Genomic DNA, 19245 nt, shown 5'->3' on the forward strand with positions numbered 1-19245 from the left:
GAAAAGTAAAGCTTCAGGCGGTGACCCAGATATGTAATATATAATATTCTGTACCAATAATCAATCAAACTGCCCAAGTGGCCACGATAGCTGTTTGCCTGAAAACGATGTCTTAGGGTAAACCCAATTCAAAGCAACCATCAATCTCACATACAACACTTCAACACAATCGGAAGGATCTTTTCATTTGGCACAACATAAAAATTGTACAAAAACAGTTTCCCACCAGGTAAATTGAAGCACTTATTGGTTTTAAATAATCCAATTAAATGCTTCATCAACTACATTACAGAATCCAATCAACTGTGGCTCATGGAGTTTGGAGTTCGCTGAAAGAAAATATGCATGTTTTTCTCTGTTTCTCATAATTTCTATCATCTGTATTCTTGAAAGTTGACATGACCTGTTGCTCGGGCATGCTCCATAGCCTCCTGCATATTTTTAGATAAACATAAGGAAAAATCAAGAGGGTTTAGTAATTCAAGAAAATGTTGGGGAAAGACGCAAGGAAAGATTAGGACAGCATAATGATTGTATTGGTGAGAGATTACCTTCTGGCCAATGACTCCAATTTGGCATACACCACACCGCAATGTGAAGTTGGTTGTGTCGGTAAATCTCCTTTTCCTGAAAAGAAGCAGATAGAAATTAAATAACCATTGTGTATATGATTTGTTAGTGATAAGCAGCTCAAAAGAAAAAGCAATTTGTTTAAGGAAACCAGCTTAAGGGCAAGATCAAGCCAACTGAAAACATTCCCTCTAACCGTTCATATAATGACTCATAAATATTATCTGCTTTGGGCTCCATAGCCTTCACGGCTTAAAACACAGTTACATATACTAAATGAGTTGTCCCTTATAAGGGCTACGGACTTCTGCCCCAAAAGATGTGGGATATCACATTTATCCTTGTCTTGACTCATGAAGGCAATGAGTGTTCAAACTCTACACATTTTTGGCTAGGGATCATATAATGACTCATGTAGATATTGTTTACTTTTAAGTCCATTGGCTGTTATGACTTCAAGGCGCATTTACATATACCAAATGGGTTATCCCTTATGAGTTTTAAACTTTCCATCATTAATTTATGATCACAATCCAACACCGTGATTATGTTAAAAGTTCATTCGCTTCATTGTAATGCTAGCAATCCCCATATATTATAGTTCACAGCTTTAAAACACGTTTACACTTTGATGGTTCCTCTCTCATAAAGGTTCAAGAACTTTCCCCCAACAATGCAGGATATCACAATCCAATACTCTGGTTATGTTAAAGTTCATTCTTGTCATTTTGATGCGAGCTAACCCCACATTTTGATAATTAATTAACATGACAAACAGTTCTTTCATTATACTCAAGTTTCCTTATTTATCATTTCCTAGATCCAGAATAATGACATGCTGATTTTTGATATGGAAAATTAACAAATCTAAAAATAGGAGCAAAAAAACCCATGGAACTCCACCCTGTTCATAGATGGTGTGAACAATTTTAAACTAAGAAGACAAAATATGGCAGGAATTCAATTATTAATATATCCTACGCATTTTATCTTGCTAGCATGTCACTCACAATGCAGAAGTTCAGACCCCATTCAATGCACAAAAATTGGAAATCAGTTAATTACGAACCATCTCCTCAAGGCATGCTCTTGAAAGGTGGAAAATTTTAATATAATCACCTCAAAAGATCTTGCACATCAAATGGTTAATCATCATATGATAATACTAATTTTCCATGTGAGAAATCTCAGAAATGGGCCACACAGTTCAGTGTACATGTGCCAGGTACCTAGGAAACATGCATCAACATACACTCATGCATGCATGGTTGCGCATCAACATAGACTAGTGTTTTTCTGTATGTAAACTTGGGCACAACACTTCAGAATATTAGACTTGAAGCTTCAATTATAGCTCAAATATTACCTTTGTTGTTCCTTAACAAGGTTAAGGGCAAGTTCCTCGATTGGACCAATGGCCCTGTCTGTTTGTACTGTAAATACAGTCTGATCAAACTCTTCTGGAGCACCATCAAATGGAGACATCTGTTGATACAAGACACAAAAATCAAGCACCACAACCAGTGGAATAAATGTAAAGGGGTATATAGATAAATGAGGGCATTGTAATGCAGAAAGAATTGAAAACAACAGCATGGGAGACGAACATACAGTTTTTGACCATAAAACACTACAGTTTGTGCTATAGATACCACCATTTGATGGAGTTGGGGTCCTAAATAAGACATACTGAAGAAAAACCAGCTTGGGTCCCAGAGTAATCTGGTCCACCATAGCAGCCTTTCCCAATAGTAAACTTAGAGGCTGTATGGTAAACCAACTTCATCCGACAACTTCTTGTTTAAGCCATTAAGCATGTTAAGTATATTTGGTAAAATAACTTGATAATACTATTTAAAGTCCAAATTAACTTTAAGTATTAAGTTAAAAGAAACCCCTTTTTGGATTCAAAATAGTTTTGTGCCTTCATCGCAAACTCTTTAACAACTTCTCAACTCTTTATAACAACCATTGGTCTTTTCCTCCCTTGTTTTTTTTTTTTTTTCCCCACTGAAGCTCATTACTTAATATTAATAGGGGTAGAATGCCCAATTTATTATTTCAAAAAATTTGTTAAGTTAGTTTCACTAGATGCACTTAATACTTAAAATAAGAGGTTTTAAGTCAACAAATTCAATAAAATTCATATCAAGTCATCTTAAAGTTATTAAGTGCCAAGTTTTGAAATTTACAAAACACCACTTTGCTATTCACATTTTTACTTGAGAGGATCCCATCTCCATTTGAGATCAACCGAAACTTGCCAAAAGTATGATACATCTTAGTTAACCTTGTTTGACCCATGGTCGCTCTTTTTCTTTATCTTTATGAATGAAAAGTCAAGATTCAATGGTTATAATTTGGTTGGATGATTTGCTGCAGAAGATCTCCTACACTAGTTGCCAAGTTTTAAGGCACAAGGAGACTATTTTTCTTCCCACATACAACGTTCTCGATGATTATTCTTCTAAAATGGTCAGCAATATCACAAATATACTACGAAAAATGTAATTCATAAAGAAACACCTACAGCCAAGGCATCATAGTGCAGTCCATCATAGATCAGCATAACCCTTTCATCATAACCTGCCTCCTGTAAAATGGTACCCCAGAAAAGAGTAAAAAAACTTAGGAAAAGTTCAGTCATGACAGGTTTACAAGAATCAGATGCATAAATAGCAGATTGCTCATTCTGACCTGACCATACACATCACATCGGCCAGTTTGGATATCGTATGCTGCAATTTCCCGGCCATAATAATCTGCTAATATTGAAAGCTCAATCGCACCTTCATAAGAGAAAAGAAATTTGTAAAATATCAGGGATGGCTCTGATGGATAAATGAGCTACATAAATAAATAAAAAATTAGTTCTTGATACGATAATATAACAATATGAGTTGTCATGCAACATTTCTATGAAAAGTCAAGAACCCAACACTTAATCAAACATCCAAAATTCAAGAACTTCCAATTTGCTGTATGAAAGATGTAGGCCCCATGTACTACTCAGGTATGCTGGTAGGACATTAGAATGCAGAAAATATTCCTATAGAAAATGCAGTGTGTAGAAGAAAAATGAAAGGAATAAAAAGCACATAATTCTTTTTCCTGAATCTTTTGCTTGTATAGAGACTCATATATATACAAAAAATCCTAACACCTAGATTAGGAACTTTCCTAACTCAATTACTACAAATCCCTTTGATCATGGGATTGCCTAATTCTCTCTACAAAATCACGACTCCCCTAATTTGATTCTTCCAAGCTCCCCCTCAAGCTGGAGAATATATGTTTTCCATTCCCACCTTGGATACAATTGCTTGAGCCTTTGTATTGCTTAAACTTTTTGTGAGTATATCTACAAGTTGCCAGCTAGTAGATATACAAGGAGTACAAATCAATCCACTATCTAGTTTCTCTTTGATAAAATGCTTGTCTATTTCAATGTGTTTCATACAATTGTATTGCACTAGATTATGTGCAATACCGATTGCAAATTTATTATCGGAGTAAAGTCTCATTGGCTGATCCCATTTAATCTTCAAATCTTCCAAAATGATCTTCAGCCATAGCAATTCACAAACTCCTTAGGCCATTGCTCAAAATTCTACTTTTGCACTAGACCTTGCCACCAAACTCTGTTTCTTACTTTTTCATGCCACCAGACTCCCACTAAGAAAGGTGTAATGCCCAGTAATTGATCTTCTATCAACCACAAATCTAGCATAATCTGCATCTTTGTATGTTTCAAGTACTAGTCCCGAGCTTCGTTTAAAGAGGATGCCCTTTCCTAGAGACCCCTTAAGGTATTGTAGTACTTTTGCACAAACTCCTTAGGCCATTGCAATTCACAAAATGATCTTCAGCCATAGCAATTCACAAACTCCTTAGGCCATTGCTCAAAATTCTACTTTTGCACTAGACCTTGCCACCAAACTCCGTTTCTTACTTTTTCATGCCACCAGATTCCCACTAAGAAAGGTGTAATGCCCAATAATTGATCTTCTATCAACCACAAATCTAGCATAATCTGCATCTTTGTATGTTTCAAGTACTAGTCCTGAGCTACGTTTAAAGAGGATGCCCTTTCCTAGAGACCCCTTAAGGTATTGTGGTACTTGGTTAGTAACTTGCAATGAACCTCTTTTAGACTGTGCATGAACAGGCTAATCACACTCACAACATATGTTATATCCGGTCTTGTGCCAAATAGATAAATGAGTCTTCCTACCAGACGTTGATACATTTCTCTATCTACTGCAATATCTTCCTCAGCATCTCCAAGCTTATAATTAGGATCTATTGGTATACTTATTGGTTTCGACACCAACTTCCCTATTTCCTCGATAAGGTTTGTTACAAATTTCTACTAAAAAATAAAATTCTTTACTTAGAATGTACAATCTCAATTCCTAGGAAGTATTTCAACCTTCCCAACTCTTTAATCTCAAATTTCTTGGTCGCATTGTCTCAAGGTCTGTCTCTCTAGTTCATCATTTCCCATCATGATGATGTCGTCTACATATACCAAAAGAGCTATAACTCTCCTTGAATCTTAATGTTTAATGAATAATGTATAATCTCCTTGACTTTGTCTATATCCCATGTTTTTCATAACTTTTGCAAACCTTCCAAATCACGCCCTTAGAGATCGTTTCAATTTGTATAGAGCTTTTGATGTAGTACAACCCTAGGATGGTTGCCTACACTCAAGGGTAGGTAGACTAGGGTTTTATTTTTTAGGGTGTAAGGAGAGGAACAAAAAATAAATTTTATGATAGAGAAAATTATAAGATAAGAAATAGAGAGAAAGAAGAAACAATGAAGAAAAGATAGAAAACCTTATAATCTCACTAAGGCCTTCTAGGAGTCTCACCTAGAAGAAAATCAACGGAGTCTCACCATTGAGGGTTGCAATCTTGCAATGAAAGAAAATATAATATTATTCATATCAATTCATCCCTTTGATTTACATTGATTAGCCTATTTATAGGCTTCTCTAAGAAATTCAAAGTCTACTAAGACTCTAATAACCTTTATGATTCTAATTCTAATTATAACATCCGAAGTCTACTAGGACTCTAATAACCTATCATGACTTAAATTCTAATTATATTATAACTCAACTAGCTAATCCTGATTAGATTCCAACAAATATTAATCCTACTTTAATTACAACTAATACTAATTCCCTTTCTTGATATATATCTTGAAAATTCATCCTCATCAATTCCCTCTGACTTGAAAAAAACTCGATCTCGAGTTTTAGTGATTTTCCACGATCAATTGAAATTCCGAACGATGCCTTCCACCTTTTCTTTCTTTGTCGTCTCTTTCCCATGGTAAGACAGAATCTCAAGATCTGTTGAACTTGTTCAATTTCATGCAAGACAAATACTAGACTTCAAAAAACTTTTTGATGTTATACAACAAGTTGATAATTCTCAAAATAATTATGTGTCTTCAACAAGCTTGTGGAAAGTTGTTTCCCACACTCTTCTTGTAAATTGTTTTGTGGAAGAATAAGATTCTTGAATTCCCTATATTCAAAAGAAATTTCAATAGATTCTTCATGTTTGCCACCACTCATGATAATGTTTGGCCTTGGGAAGTCAAACATCGATTCTTCTGAAACTTCTTCAACTTCTTTGAGCTCTTCTATTGGTTGATCTAGGATTAGTTTCATCACCTTTTGCTTTCTAGATTCATCATTGATGATTTCTCCCTCCTTTCTAGTAACTTCGACTTGCTTTTTAATAAGAATATTTGATGACCCTTCTAGTTTCAAGGGTGCTATTTTTTCCCCTGGTTGCTTATGTGGTGGAATTTCCTTCATTGGACGAAGAATCTTCTTACGCCCATTGCGTACAAGGGTGTAAGTGTTCTCATATCCATCATGTTGGATCCTTTCATAAAAAAGTCATGGTCTTCCAAGCATAATATGGGCAACTTTCATCGGCAAAACATCACACCATGTTGATAACTCAAAATTATTACGGAAATTAAACGTCACTAGACAACGAGAACTCACCAAAATAGATGTGTCATTTACCCATGCTATTTGATAGGGATTTGGATGATCTTCTGTCTTTAGATTAAGCTTCTCAACAAGTTCCTCTGAAGTTAGATTGGAACAACTACCTCCATCAATAATCAAAGTACATAGTCTCCCTTGACAAGCAACACAAGTTTGGAAGATGCTAGTACGTTCCTCCTCTTCATTTAGCCTTGGTATGTTCACCAATGGCTGCATAAAAAAGTTGTAGTCTTCAACCGTGTTTGCATATGTTACTCCACTCCTCAATTACATATGCCTTCATGCCAAGAATTTTGGCTCTGATACCAAAATTGATGTAGGACAACCCTAGGATGGTTGCTTACACTCAAGGGTAGGTGGACTAGGGTTTTATTTTTTAGGGTGTAAGAAGAGGAACAAAAAATAAATTTTATGGTAGAGAAATTATAAGATAAGAAATAGAGAGAAAGAAGAAACAATGAAAAAAAGATGGAAAACCTTAGAGTCTCACTAAGGCCTTCTAGGAGTCTCACCTAGAAGAAAATCAATGGAGTCTCACCATTGAGGGTTGCAACCTTGCAATGAAAGAAAATATAATATTATTCATATCAATTCATCCCTTTGATTTACATTGATTAGCCTATTTATAGGCTTCTCTAAGAAATTCAAAGTCTACTAGGACTCTAATAACCTATTATGATTCTAATTCTAATTATAACATCCAAAGTCTACTAGGACTCTAATAACCTATCATGACTCAAATTCTAATTATATTATAACTCAACTAGCTAATCCTAATTAGACTCCAACAAATATTAATCCTAATTTAATTCCAAGTAATATTAATCCTACTTTAATTACAACTAATACTAATTCCCTTTCTTGATATATATCTTGAAAATTCATCCTCATCAGCTTTCTTCAATTTACACACCTTTTTAGTGATTGAGTCATTGCCAAATCCAAAAAGGACTTCCATATAAATCTCTTCTTTCATATCTCAATTCAGAAATGCATTTTTGACATCAAACTATTATAGATCCCAGTTATAATTTGTTGCCAATGATAACAAAATTTTGACTATGTTCATTTTGGCAATCAGAGCAAATGTCTCCAAATAGTCCACACCATATGTCTGAGTGTATCCTTTAGCCACCAATCTTGTCTTGTATCTCTCTAATGTCTCATTTGCTTTATACTTAACAGTATAAACCCACTTACAACTCACTGACTTTTTTCCTGCAAGCAAATCTACCAACTATCTCCCAAGTTCTATTCTTCTCCAAGGCCTCAATTTTTGCAATCATGACTTGTCTCCAATTTTCATTAGATAAAGCCTCAAATAGAGTGGTAGGAATATGAATATTGTTCAAACTTGTGAAAAAACTCATATGGGATGGAGACAACTTTTCAAATGACACAACATGAAAAAGTGGATACAAAGGGTGTTTAGTATATCACCCGTTCCCTTCCTGATAGCAATAAGAAGATTTTGATCTATAGATTTTTCAGATTAAAGTTAAGACTCAGTTTGTGAGCAAGGATGAGAGACTATTACTTCATTTCCAAAAGCCGGTTTAGATTCTTAAACCTATATAAGTTTAGGGACTGCAACTTTCTTCCTTGAGTACACTTTGCTAGTCATTTGATTCTTAGGAGCAAGTTCAAGCGACGATGGCTTAGGTTTTGAGAACTAGGGTATGGATACTGAATCAAACACTAGACTAGAGACTTTAGGAAGGTCAATGAGAAAGGGATCAATGAGATAGGAATCCTGACCCTTATCTTCCTTGATGGAATTCTCCCCCTGAAGATAAGGAGTGGGAAAATAAGACTCACTCTCATTGAAAGTAAAATCCGTTGAAACAAAAAAAAAAAATTGGATGGTGGATAGTAACACTTGTACCCTTTTTGAGTGAGGAATATCCCATAAAAATATATTTGATTGCTCTTGGGTCCAATTTTCCCTTGTTTAGACTGTGAACATGTACAAAAAACACACACCCAAATTTATTAGGAATGAGATAGTTTATGGTTCTCATATTAGGATAAAACAATGAAAGTATATCCATTAGACTTTTGAACCCTAAGACTTTGGAAAGTAATCGGTTTATAAGATCTATGGTGGTTAGGATGGCTTCCCCCTAATAAGATTTAGACACATGTTTTTCGAGCAAAAAAGCTTGTGTTGTATCAAGAAGGCGACCATTTTTCCTTTTAGCAATTCCATTATGTTGCGAGGTGTTGACACATGATGACTTATGAATTATTCCCTCATGTTGAAAGTATGGAGTTAGGACTTGATTGAAATAATCTCTAGCATTGTCGGACCAAAACCTCTTGATAGTGACACCAAACTAGTTTTTTATCATGTTATGAAAGTTTAGAAGAACAAAACTCATATGAGATTTGTGTTTAAGTAAGAAAATCCAAGAGACTTAGTACGATCATTGATAAAAGACATAAACTAATGTGCCCCAAATATATTATGAACAAGAAGGAAGGACCCCAAAAATCACTATGAATTATATGAAAAGACTCCGAACTTCTTTCATTATTTTTGGTGAGGAAGGTTAAACGCCTATGTTTGACAAGTTTACATACATCATAATGGAAACTCTCAACATCTAATTTCCTAAATAAAAAAAGAAACACAATCTTAAGAGTTCCAAATGATGGATGTCCAAGTCTACAATGATGAAGCCAAATTTTTTCTTTATTAACAAGGTGGTGCTTAAAAAGACAAGATACGTGTAAGTGTGGGACTAATTTGGACATCTCCTACACCTACGATAATGGTTAATGAACCATCTGCAGTGGTTATTTTCCTACTGCTTGGATAAGGATTAGAGTTGTTAAATAGGTATGATGAATGAGTCATGTGATTTATGACACTTGAATCTAAAACCCAAGAACCAACAAGGTTTCATCCAAGACTTTTAATCCAATGGAAATAGGAAACTTACTAAAAAGTGTCAGTGAGTAGGTACTTGAAATTTTCTCAAGAGTTCCCAACAAAGCACTCAAATTTTCAATCTCTTCCCGATTGAATCCGCCTTGTTCCAGATATTTTTCTTCAAGTGGCTGAACAGAAGACAATTGTGCTTGCCCATTATCCCTTTGTTGCCCTCCATTATAACCCCACTCTTTGCTAGATGTGATTAGCTTACCATGAAGTTTCCAACATTTGTCCTATGTATATCTAGGCTTCTAGTAGTAAGTGCACCATAAGTTATCCTTGTTATCACGGTTTGAAGCCTTTGACCGATCAGTCCTTTTGTTATCGGTAGTGTTGGCCTTCTGATCAATGCCCTTGTTAGCAATCATAGCCGAGCCTTCCATGTTTTGAGATTCAAGCATGACACTCCTACTTTCTTCTACTTGGATGATAGAGGTAGTCTCATTCAAAGTTGGAAGCTCTTTGCTAAGTATTTGAACCCTAACTTGATCAAATTCAACATTGAGATCAACCAAGAAATCATAGACCCAAACCTTTTTTATATAATTCTTCAAATTGTTGCACCCTCAAAAGATTTTATCTCAATGCGTCGATAGTGATCAAGCTCTTGCCATAGATTTTTCAATATATCGGTATACTTCGTGACTGTCTTGTTTCCTTGTTTCGCTGCTCTAGTCATAACTTTTATTTCATACATTTGGGCTACATCTAATGTTTCCAAGTATGTCTAGTGAATTTCATCCTAGATGTCTTTAGCAGTTGTCATGAACATACATGTATCACTAATTTTAGGTGTCATTAAGTTCCACAACCATGCCATTATCATTAAGTCTTGCTCATCCTAGGCATCAAACTAAGGGTCTCCTTTTCTTGGTCCAACTCCCGGGAAATGACTTAATTTCCTTTTTCCCTTCAAAAATGTACGAACAAGCAATGACCATTTCAAATAATTCTTCCCATTACATCTGTATGTCGCTTAAATATTTTGTAATTCTCCTGTGTTGTGATTGGTAATTACTCCTTTAGATTAAGCAATGACAACGATAGTTTTTGATACCTGCCATTTTTTTTTTTTTAACTATAAGGCTTAAATAGCCAAACTTAAACACCTTAACTTATATAGCCAACCTTAAATACTCATATTGAAGCCTTTTTTGGCATTCAAAGGTGTTGACATGAGGCAGAGGCAAAGCCGACGGTGTGAGAAAGATCCAAGAGTGACAGCAACAACAACATCCAAGGGTGATGATGACGGCAAGATCCAAGGGTGACAATAGTACAAGGCAAAGACAAAGCCAATGGCGAGGGCTCTGATAACGGTGGAATTTCGTTGGCATAAGGAAATCAAAAGTACAGGGATGTAAGTGCAAAGGCGACGATGCAACAACGACACTATGAAGTTATTTAACTTGCGTTTGCTTTGAGGGCACAAAGGTAGCAGTGCGACTTAGTGGCGCAACAATGATGCAAGGGAGAACACTGAAGAAAACCCATAACACACTCTCTGTTGCATAAGGGGCACGATTCATAGACAAAGAAAGCTTTAAAGCTTGACAATGAAGGTTGACACTAGACTTTGAACTCAACACGAAAAGCTGAAATCACAAACCTAAGGCTCTGATACCATTTAGAAGAAAGATGGAAGGAATAAAAGGTACAAAATTCTTTTTCCTCAATCTTTTGTCTGTACAAAGACTCATATATATACAAAAAATCCTAGCACCTAGATTAGGAACTTTTCGAACTCAATTACAACAAATCCTTTTGATCACAGGATTGCCTAATTCTCTTTACAAAATCATGACTTTCCTAATTTCATTCTTCCACACAGTGCCACCCAAAAAATGCACCCTCAAGAATTTGTTTCATTAGGTTAACTAAATCCTTGTCTAGGTAGTAATTTCATTTATTTATCTATTTGCTCACCAAAGAAGTAGAGAGTAAGGGGGAGGGGGGAACTTTGAATTTACAAAAACCAACCCAATCTTGAATAGTTATAGGATTCCAAATTTCATTTCCTTTCTTCCATCTCTTACAAAATCTAATGGAACCATAGTAAAAAACTTTGTTTTGTTTTTTTTTTTTTTTTAAATTTAAGACATTAACATTAACCCAAAATCAAGTTCAACCAAATCTAACACTGTCATCCTCCAATGATGTGTATTCTTTGCATTTATTATCTAACTCAACTTAGATACATTTTTCCCCTGACTTGAGGTCTTTGTTGACCTTATGCCTATTTTGGGTCAGTGATATGTGGTGTAGGACCTTTCAAAATCCCAAATATCATTGAGGAGGATGTTCAGCTAATATCATATGCAAGGTAGAGCAAAAGGCATTCAGCCCCACTGGAATGCTGCTAGAAAGGATATCATGCTTTCTGGGGAAAAGCTAGCAAACGTTCCTCTTGAAAATCCCACAATGGGCCATAGCAAGGATGCGGCTAGACCACAAAGACCAATAGCTGCAAGGTGACACTTTCTAAGTACTCAAATCAAGAGAGAGGAAGAAATTCAGACCCACCTCCCCATTTCTCAGGGTTGAGAATCCAAGCACAATATTCCTCATTTGGCTTTTCAAGAAATGCTTCAGAATACTTTGTTGCATCGCTTTGCACTATTGCAGCTATAACCTTCAAAAAATCAAAACATTACAAATTGTTAAATTTGTGGATACATGGGAATAGCATATAGAAAGAAAGAGACTATCTATGCCAATTGGTTCTTGACATCCTTACAATCATTTTTAGTTAACTCCTTTAATGCTATCTTTGAGTCAACCAATTCAGTTCCTTTTATTCTTGTAAATTTTTATTTGGAAATAAGAAACTCTACCGTAAGTGAAAATCTTTGAATGACTTGTGGCAGATAAGAAGGTTGATACAAATTACTTGCTTCATTGAAGAAAAACATACAATGTGTTTAGCCCAAAATGGTGTGTCATGTGCAGAGGGAGTGGGGAGTCTATAGATCATGTTTTTTTTTTTTTACATTACCCCACAACATTAACATTATAATGTAAATTGTTTCAACTTGTAAGGATTGATTAGGTTCCACCTAGAAGGGCAGAGGGGATATTGATCATATCCTTTGGAGGTTTTGGGGACTTCCTCGAGACATGACTCTTTTGGCACATTGCCAATCTCACTTTGATTTGGACTATTTGGTAGAAAAGAAATGCAAGAATTTTTAAGGATAGATGGAGGCCTCTAGAAATAGTTTAGGACTTGTTTTATTTCTCTTTTTCCCTATGGATTTCCACTAGTGAAGCTTTGGTAATCATCCCTTTGAACCTCATTTGGCTACATTGAAACCTTATTTGTAGAATCATAAGGTTGACTAAGAAAACGCTTTGTGAATGGCTATCACCTCTAATGGTCTTTGTTAAGCTAAATTTTGATGGATATTCTTTGGGCAACCCAAGGCAATTAAGCAAAAATTCTAGTCATTTTAGAAAGATTGTCACAAAAGAAAGCTCTGGGCTCTCCAATCTTCTAGCAAAAGGTGATTTTGCTATTATCACACCATGAGTGCCTAAGAAAGAAAAAGGACCATGGAAGTTTGATGAGCAATTGCTCTAAATTATTGATATTTCTTCAAAGTCAGGATGTTCCTTCACGTGGGCAATCATACGATGAATGTGTTAGCAAAACATGGACCTAGACATATGATTCTCCATGTAAGAGATTTTATACCTTTAGGAATTGTAGCTAGATTCGACTTTTTGAATAGTATACCTCTAAGAACCCTTAGTTCACATGGTCATAAGCCTTTTCAATATTCATTTTGTAGATGACCCTTTTTCAAAGCTTTTTAGCCTTGAGTTTAAAGCCTCATTTTCCATACAGACCGCATCCAAGATAAGTTTGTCCTCCACAAAAGTGTGTTGAGAATTTAAAATCACTCTCTCAACCATTTTTTTTAGCCCGTTAGCCAAAACTTTAGCTAGAAGCTCATAAAGGCTTCCCACCAAACTAATAAGGTGAAACTCCTTAAATCCTTTGCACCCCCCTTCTTAGGAATGAGCACAACAAAAATGGCATTAAGGCTTTTCTCAAAATGACCCAAATCATGAAACTCCGCTACAGAAGCCCATAACTTCATTCTTAACAATATCCCAACAAAATTGCCAAAAAGCCAAGGTGAATTCATCCGAACCAAAAGCTTTGTCCCCATACAAACTAGCAAGAGCTACAAGAACCTCTTCCTCCAAAAAAGGATCCTTCAGGGACCTCTACTCTTCTCTATCCAAAGTAGAAAAGGATAACCTGCTGATACTTGGTCTCCATTCTTCAGTCTCTGACAAGATTCTTTGAAAAGCATTAACTACCTCCTCATTTATCTCAACCTTCTTCTATTCACTTTGATAGCAAACAAGAAATTTCTTCTTCTTCGGGCATTGGCCATTTTGTGGAAGAACCTTGAGTTTTAATCACCTTCTTTCAGCTATACTTCTCTTGACTTTTGCCTCCACGAAATCTTTTCCATGCTTGCCCACTTAGTAAAATCCTCCACAACCCTTCTTCTAGCCACAGTATCTTTAAGGGAAAGACCTAAGCCTTTTTCTTCAGCATCCCAAAAATCAATCTGAGGGCAGATTTTTTGTTGGAGGATACATTCCCGATAACCTCTTTGTTCCATACTTTGAGATCATGCTTTAGTGCCTTTAGCTTGCAAGCTAAGATGTGACTATACGAGCCATTGAAGGTGTAGCCCATCCACTAACTCCCCACCAAGTCTTTGAACCCTTCCACACTCAACCACATGTTCTCAAAATGAAAAGGAAGTTTTCCACCTTTGATTCCTCCTCCATCCCCTAGAATAGGGGCATGATCAGAAGTAGACTTAGGCAGCAAACTCTAACAAAGACCACTAAATGACTCTCCCATTCTTCTGAAACTAGGAAGCGATCTAGCCTAGCAAAGGATCTATTATTCAAGCCACCACACTAAGTAAAGCAACCCTTTGTGAGAGGTAAATCCCTCGGTTGAATCAATTATCTTCGAGAAACATATCATCGTTGATGATGTTCTTGAGCAATTTCTCCCTTCTCCAAGAAATCTGACCACATTAAAGTCCCCACCAAAGCACTAGGAATTACTCCAAAACCCTCTAATGTCACCTAGCTCTACCCACAAGTCCTCCCTATCAATGTTACAAACTGGCCCATGCATGCCAAAAAACACCTAAATGAAGTTGTCATCACAGTTCTTAAACTGACAAGACAGAGAATACACTCCTATTTCCATCTCCAGTAGCTCTAACACTTTACTATCCCAAAAACCAAAATTCTCCCTACTTGACCTCTAGAATCCACAGTTCCTTAATTCAAGAATCTGCCTACTCTTAGATTTCTCACCAGCATCTCCAACCTGTGCTAGACCTTGGTCTCCAACAAACAGACGAGGTCTATCCTTTCAGATCTGATAAAGGTTTTCACTACCTTCTGCTTATCCATGACATTTAATCCCTTGACATTCGAAGAGAGTATCCTAATATTCATTTGCAAAACTTGTACAATTCCCAAAAGAACTCTCACTTCTTTTTCCTATCCCTAAAACGGAATCATAATTGATTGAGCACTGAAGCTTGCATAATTCTCTCTCAAATCTAGACCCGGAGGCTAAAACTTTCTTTTTTCCAAGAGAAGAGTTTTTACCCTTCTTTCTAGACTCCAATCTCCATAGTAGAGTCAGAATTTCACTCTCGAATCCTTCAATTGGCATCCTTACAAACCTACTAAAGGCCAACGGTTTACCAAACAAGTCCTCAAAAGAAGCCACCTCTACCAATCCACCAATTTTAGCGCCACAACCAATCCTCATGCTGAAACTTGCCTTCACTAATACCAATCCATCTACCTGAAATATATCAAAGGCCTAGGCTCTAGGACAACTTCTCCTAAAGGGGTCTTACTCGTATCCTCCCACCAAACCAATAGCTCCATGGCTTCATCCAACAAGAACAAGGTAAAGGGAAGAGAAGAAGAAGAGAGAGAGGAGTGTTTTTCCTACCGAAAGAAGTAGGGGAAGGAAAGAACGGATTTGGGGAACGAGAGGCCTCCTATACTAATGCAACATCTATGACAATGAGGCATAAGGGAACTGTAATAGGATAGCATTTCTCACACAAGACTGAAGATGGGGATCTCCATCCCTATGCAAACCAAAACAAGACCTAGAGAGCCAGGCTCATTTTTGGTTTAACATAACCACTGGGTTAACCCAAAATCCCCTTAATCTTCTCCCAGTCCACTTCGTCAAAGCCCAAAGCAACATCATAGGCCCTAGAAAAAATGAGAGGGCTCTTTTGGGTCTTCTTAACCCGCCCAAGCCTTTTCCCCCAAACTTGGGCCTAAACTAAAAGGGCTTAACCACTTTGCATGGCCCAAAACAAGGTCTAGGCTCCTATCCACCAAATAGACCTCTCCCACACCACTAGATAAAGACTGATCTAGCTCTTTTCTCCCAAAAACTGTCGCCACACCATCCTTTCTCTGCACTGACTTAAAGAAGTTAGGCTGCATCACGTCAACAAACTCCTGCCCCATTAGGAATGCAACACACACACACCCTCTTTTTCCCAAGAGTGTGCCTCCAAATCTATTCTCACCAACGCGTGTGGGACAATAACCAATTCATCCCCTGCCTTCTGCTACTATCCACCATGGCCTTCAAACTACCCAAGAATTTCCTACCACCAGTTTTCATCGAACCCTCACCCACTGTAAATTTCACTCAATGGTGTCCTCATCCATTGATACAAATCCTCCATAAGCATCACCAAACTGCTTAAAAAAGCCTTTGTCCCACAAAAACAGGGGGATCCAAAATCTTCACCCAAGTTTCATCTATCTTCACTTCTCCTCTTAAGCAACCTACCTCAGGAGCCCATTCAGAGAGCCAAAGCTTTTGCCTCTTGTAAAAACTAGGCTCTTCTCTTAGGATCCTCTATATCTCTAAACTCAAATTCGAATAAGATAAGAGGTCCACCTAAAAATGTCAGGTGAAGCTCCCTTTTCAAATTTCGAAAGGACTTGGCCCATGATCTTAAGGAAGAGAGAGATAGGAATTCCCCCTCTCCCCATTTTCCCACTAAACAGTGCCTTAAGTCCTACAAGTTTTCAAAGGAATTAACCCCCTTAATTAAATCCACATAGCCTCATCTGCACCCCTCTTGCCACACTTGACTGCATCTATGAAAGAAAACCCTTCTGCAAAGTTCTTTTCTATAACTCCTTGAACCGAGCTAGTGTCAACTTTGGAAGCAACAGGGAGAGTAACTGGAGGCTTTACACCAAGGCTTCTAAGTTTACTAGATAGCAACACCCATCCTCCTACTAATCCTCTTCCTTTGAGAACACAAGAGAAAAACGTCTTCCTTTTGTGGAATGGGCAGAGCAAAGGAGAAAGTTGCTTGTTGAGTTTCTCCTGAGTTCCAACAAGAAGCTTCTTTCACCTTCTGACTAGGACTTTCTGACCCTTCTCCTTTCAACATTCTTGCAATAGAATTAATTTACCCCAAACTGCACCCATATGAATGAAAAATATACTCTAAAGATCAACTGAAAAGATGCATATGCAAAGATGATAGATAATGAATTGCACCTGTCTCAAATATGCAGCTTTATTTTTGTCATGCTCCATGACATACCTACAAAGAAAGAAACAGAAAAAGAGAAAAATAAATAAATCCACATTTACTACCTTAAAATCATAAGGTACGGAAAAGAAGGTTACCCAACAGCATTGAAAAGGCAACTGTTGTCTGAGGGAATAACTCTTCTAACTACGATTCCTTCCATCTTACAAATGAATATGCAGCTGAAAGCAATCAGAATTTTACACAATGCTTCAGAATTATAATACAGATAATGTGTATGGATTCAAAAAGAGAATTATAAAAGCAAGCCCATCTCTCAAGACAAGAAAAACAATAAGAAACAAAATTAACTAACAAAACCCAATGGATATTTTAAGATAATAGGATGGGTATGAGGAATTACAGAAGCTATGAAGAGTTAGAGAAAATCTCTCTTTACCATTGAAAACCTCCTCAAGAACCCAACCTTTAAAAATATTTTTTTTTTTGTTTTAAAAAAAATTACAAAAACAATTATTCATTGAAAAATATCGAAAGGACAAGAAGGATGGACAGTCCTTCAAGGAAGAAAACCAAGATCACTAGGACCACCTGAAACTCCAAAATACAACTGAAATACCAATAACCCACCTGTAGAAAGATCCTCATTTCTTTTTTTCAAAAAATAAAAATAAATCACACAGATTCAGTTAAACTCCAAAAAACTCCATATTCATATTGTTAAAATAACAAAGTTTTTGGAACCAAGAAAACCGAAATATATTAAAAACAGAACCCTTAATTTTTTTTTCCCAAGAAAAGTCAGCCAAAATCCAATTAAACTCCAAAACATAATCACATATATCACCATTAAAGAAGAAAGAAAAGCAGCAAAAGAAGAACCCCGCACTACACCTAAAACCCACCTCAAAACCAACATAAGATCCAAACATTAACCATTTTGAATGAACAAACCCTAGTGGGGTTGCCCAAAGGAAACAAACCCGTGATTCAGAAATACCTCCCTCCCCCGAAGTTAAAAAAAAAAAAATTAAAAATTAAAAATGGAACACGAAAATTGATTTGGAAAAGAAACGCCCATAACCACATATTACACACCCTAATAAGAACAAAAGGAACTGTTAAATGAAATTCATAGATCTATGTATGGTACAAACCAGGAAATTATGAACAGTTGGGGAATGGAAATTGGGAGAATAAACTATGAATAGTAAAGACCCAGAAGCGTACACATGTAGGATTGTATCATACATATACAGACATACAGATATGACTTACTTTGATAGAATTTTTCTTTTGGAATAAAAAGAAGGAAGGTGTGGTGGGGAATGGAATCTCAGTTGCTTGTATCATGTGTCAGCAATTTATAGGCGGTTTTTCAAAGCAAGTAATGATGATGGTGTCCCCTGGCTAATCTGTATTTCTAAGACTGTAAGGTGGGGCTTGTTTGGACTGCCTGAAAATTTGCAAAGAGAAAAGGGAAGAGAGAAAAATTTTAAATCTATAAACAAGAGTTTCTGAAGATGGAAGAAAGAAAAAATATATATTTAATTTACATGTTTGAGAATAATATTATTTTAAATTAAATAAATAGGGTCATATTTTTATATTTTAATTAAGTGACTCCTTGGTAAACATAATCAAGTAATATTAAGGAATAATTTTAAAAACTAAACCTACCAAATTAGATATATAATTAGATAAAAATATAAATAACTAAAATATCTAATAAATTATTAAAAATAAATTTTTAATATTTTATAAAAAAAAAATTATTTAACAAAAAATTATAATACAAATTTTTAATCTCAATGATTGGAAAAAGAAAAAGAAAAAGAAAAAAAGAAACAATTATCAAACAATTTTTTTAAAAGAAAATTTTAAAAGGTTAATTATATTTTAATTTTTTTATTAATTTTGATATTTATTTATATTGTAAAGATGATAATAATCACAATAATAATTTCATTTAGAATTTTTAAATTTATTTTAAATTAAATTAATTTAAGTGCTAGTTATTTGGGATAATTTTAATAAAAAATTGTGAATACAGCTTGCCATAAAGAATTTATACAATTTTAATTATTATCTTTTTC

The 19245-nt window shown here is 35.8% G+C and overlaps 1 protein-coding gene across 7 annotated transcripts; it reads right to left on the reverse strand.

Moving 5' to 3' along the window:
• Window positions 1–6: 6 nt before the first annotated feature.
• Window positions 7–18671, reverse strand: LOC100260612 (OVARIAN TUMOR DOMAIN-containing deubiquitinating enzyme 2). 7 transcript variants are annotated; one of them, XM_010646148.3, is made up of 9 exons: window positions 18380–18671; window positions 17287–17370; window positions 17155–17200; window positions 12072–12180; window positions 3268–3359; window positions 3101–3163; window positions 1937–2055; window positions 552–627; window positions 7–431 (listed from the first exon to the last, which is right to left on the reverse strand). In XM_010646148.3, the coding sequence occupies exons 1-9, from the start codon at window positions 18400–18402 to the stop codon at window positions 375–377; spliced, it is 669 nt and encodes a 222-aa protein (XP_010644450.3). In that variant the 5' UTR covers window positions 18403–18671; the 3' UTR covers window positions 7–374. The 7 variants fall into 7 exon arrangements, with proteins under 7 accessions (XP_010644450.3, XP_002280279.1, XP_003634713.1 ...); XM_002280243.4 differs by having other exon boundaries at window positions 18428–18670; XM_003634665.4 differs by having other exon boundaries at window positions 18307–18419.
• Window positions 18672–19245: the final 574 nt, after the last annotated feature.

The sequence above is a fragment of the Vitis vinifera genome, chromosome 19 (assembly GCF_030704535.1).
Source record: "Vitis vinifera cultivar Pinot Noir 40024 chromosome 19, ASM3070453v1".
NCBI lineage: Eukaryota > Viridiplantae > Streptophyta > Magnoliopsida > Vitales > Vitaceae > Vitis > Vitis vinifera.

What these genes read in the sequence shown, in the direction of transcription:
- LOC100260612 (XM_010646148.3), bottom strand. Translation starts at nt 18,402, where the DNA reads ATGTATGATACAATCCTACATGT. An exon ending in TATGATACAATCCTACATGT is followed by an intron (nt 17,371 to 18,379) that starts GTACGCTTCTGG and finishes GATTGCTTTCAG; the next exon opens with CTGCATATTCATTTGTAAGA. An exon ending in TTGGAGTCATTGGCCAGAAG is followed by an intron (nt 432 to 551) that starts GTAATCTCTCAC and finishes AAAAATATGCAG; the next exon opens with GAGGCTATGGAGCATGCCCG.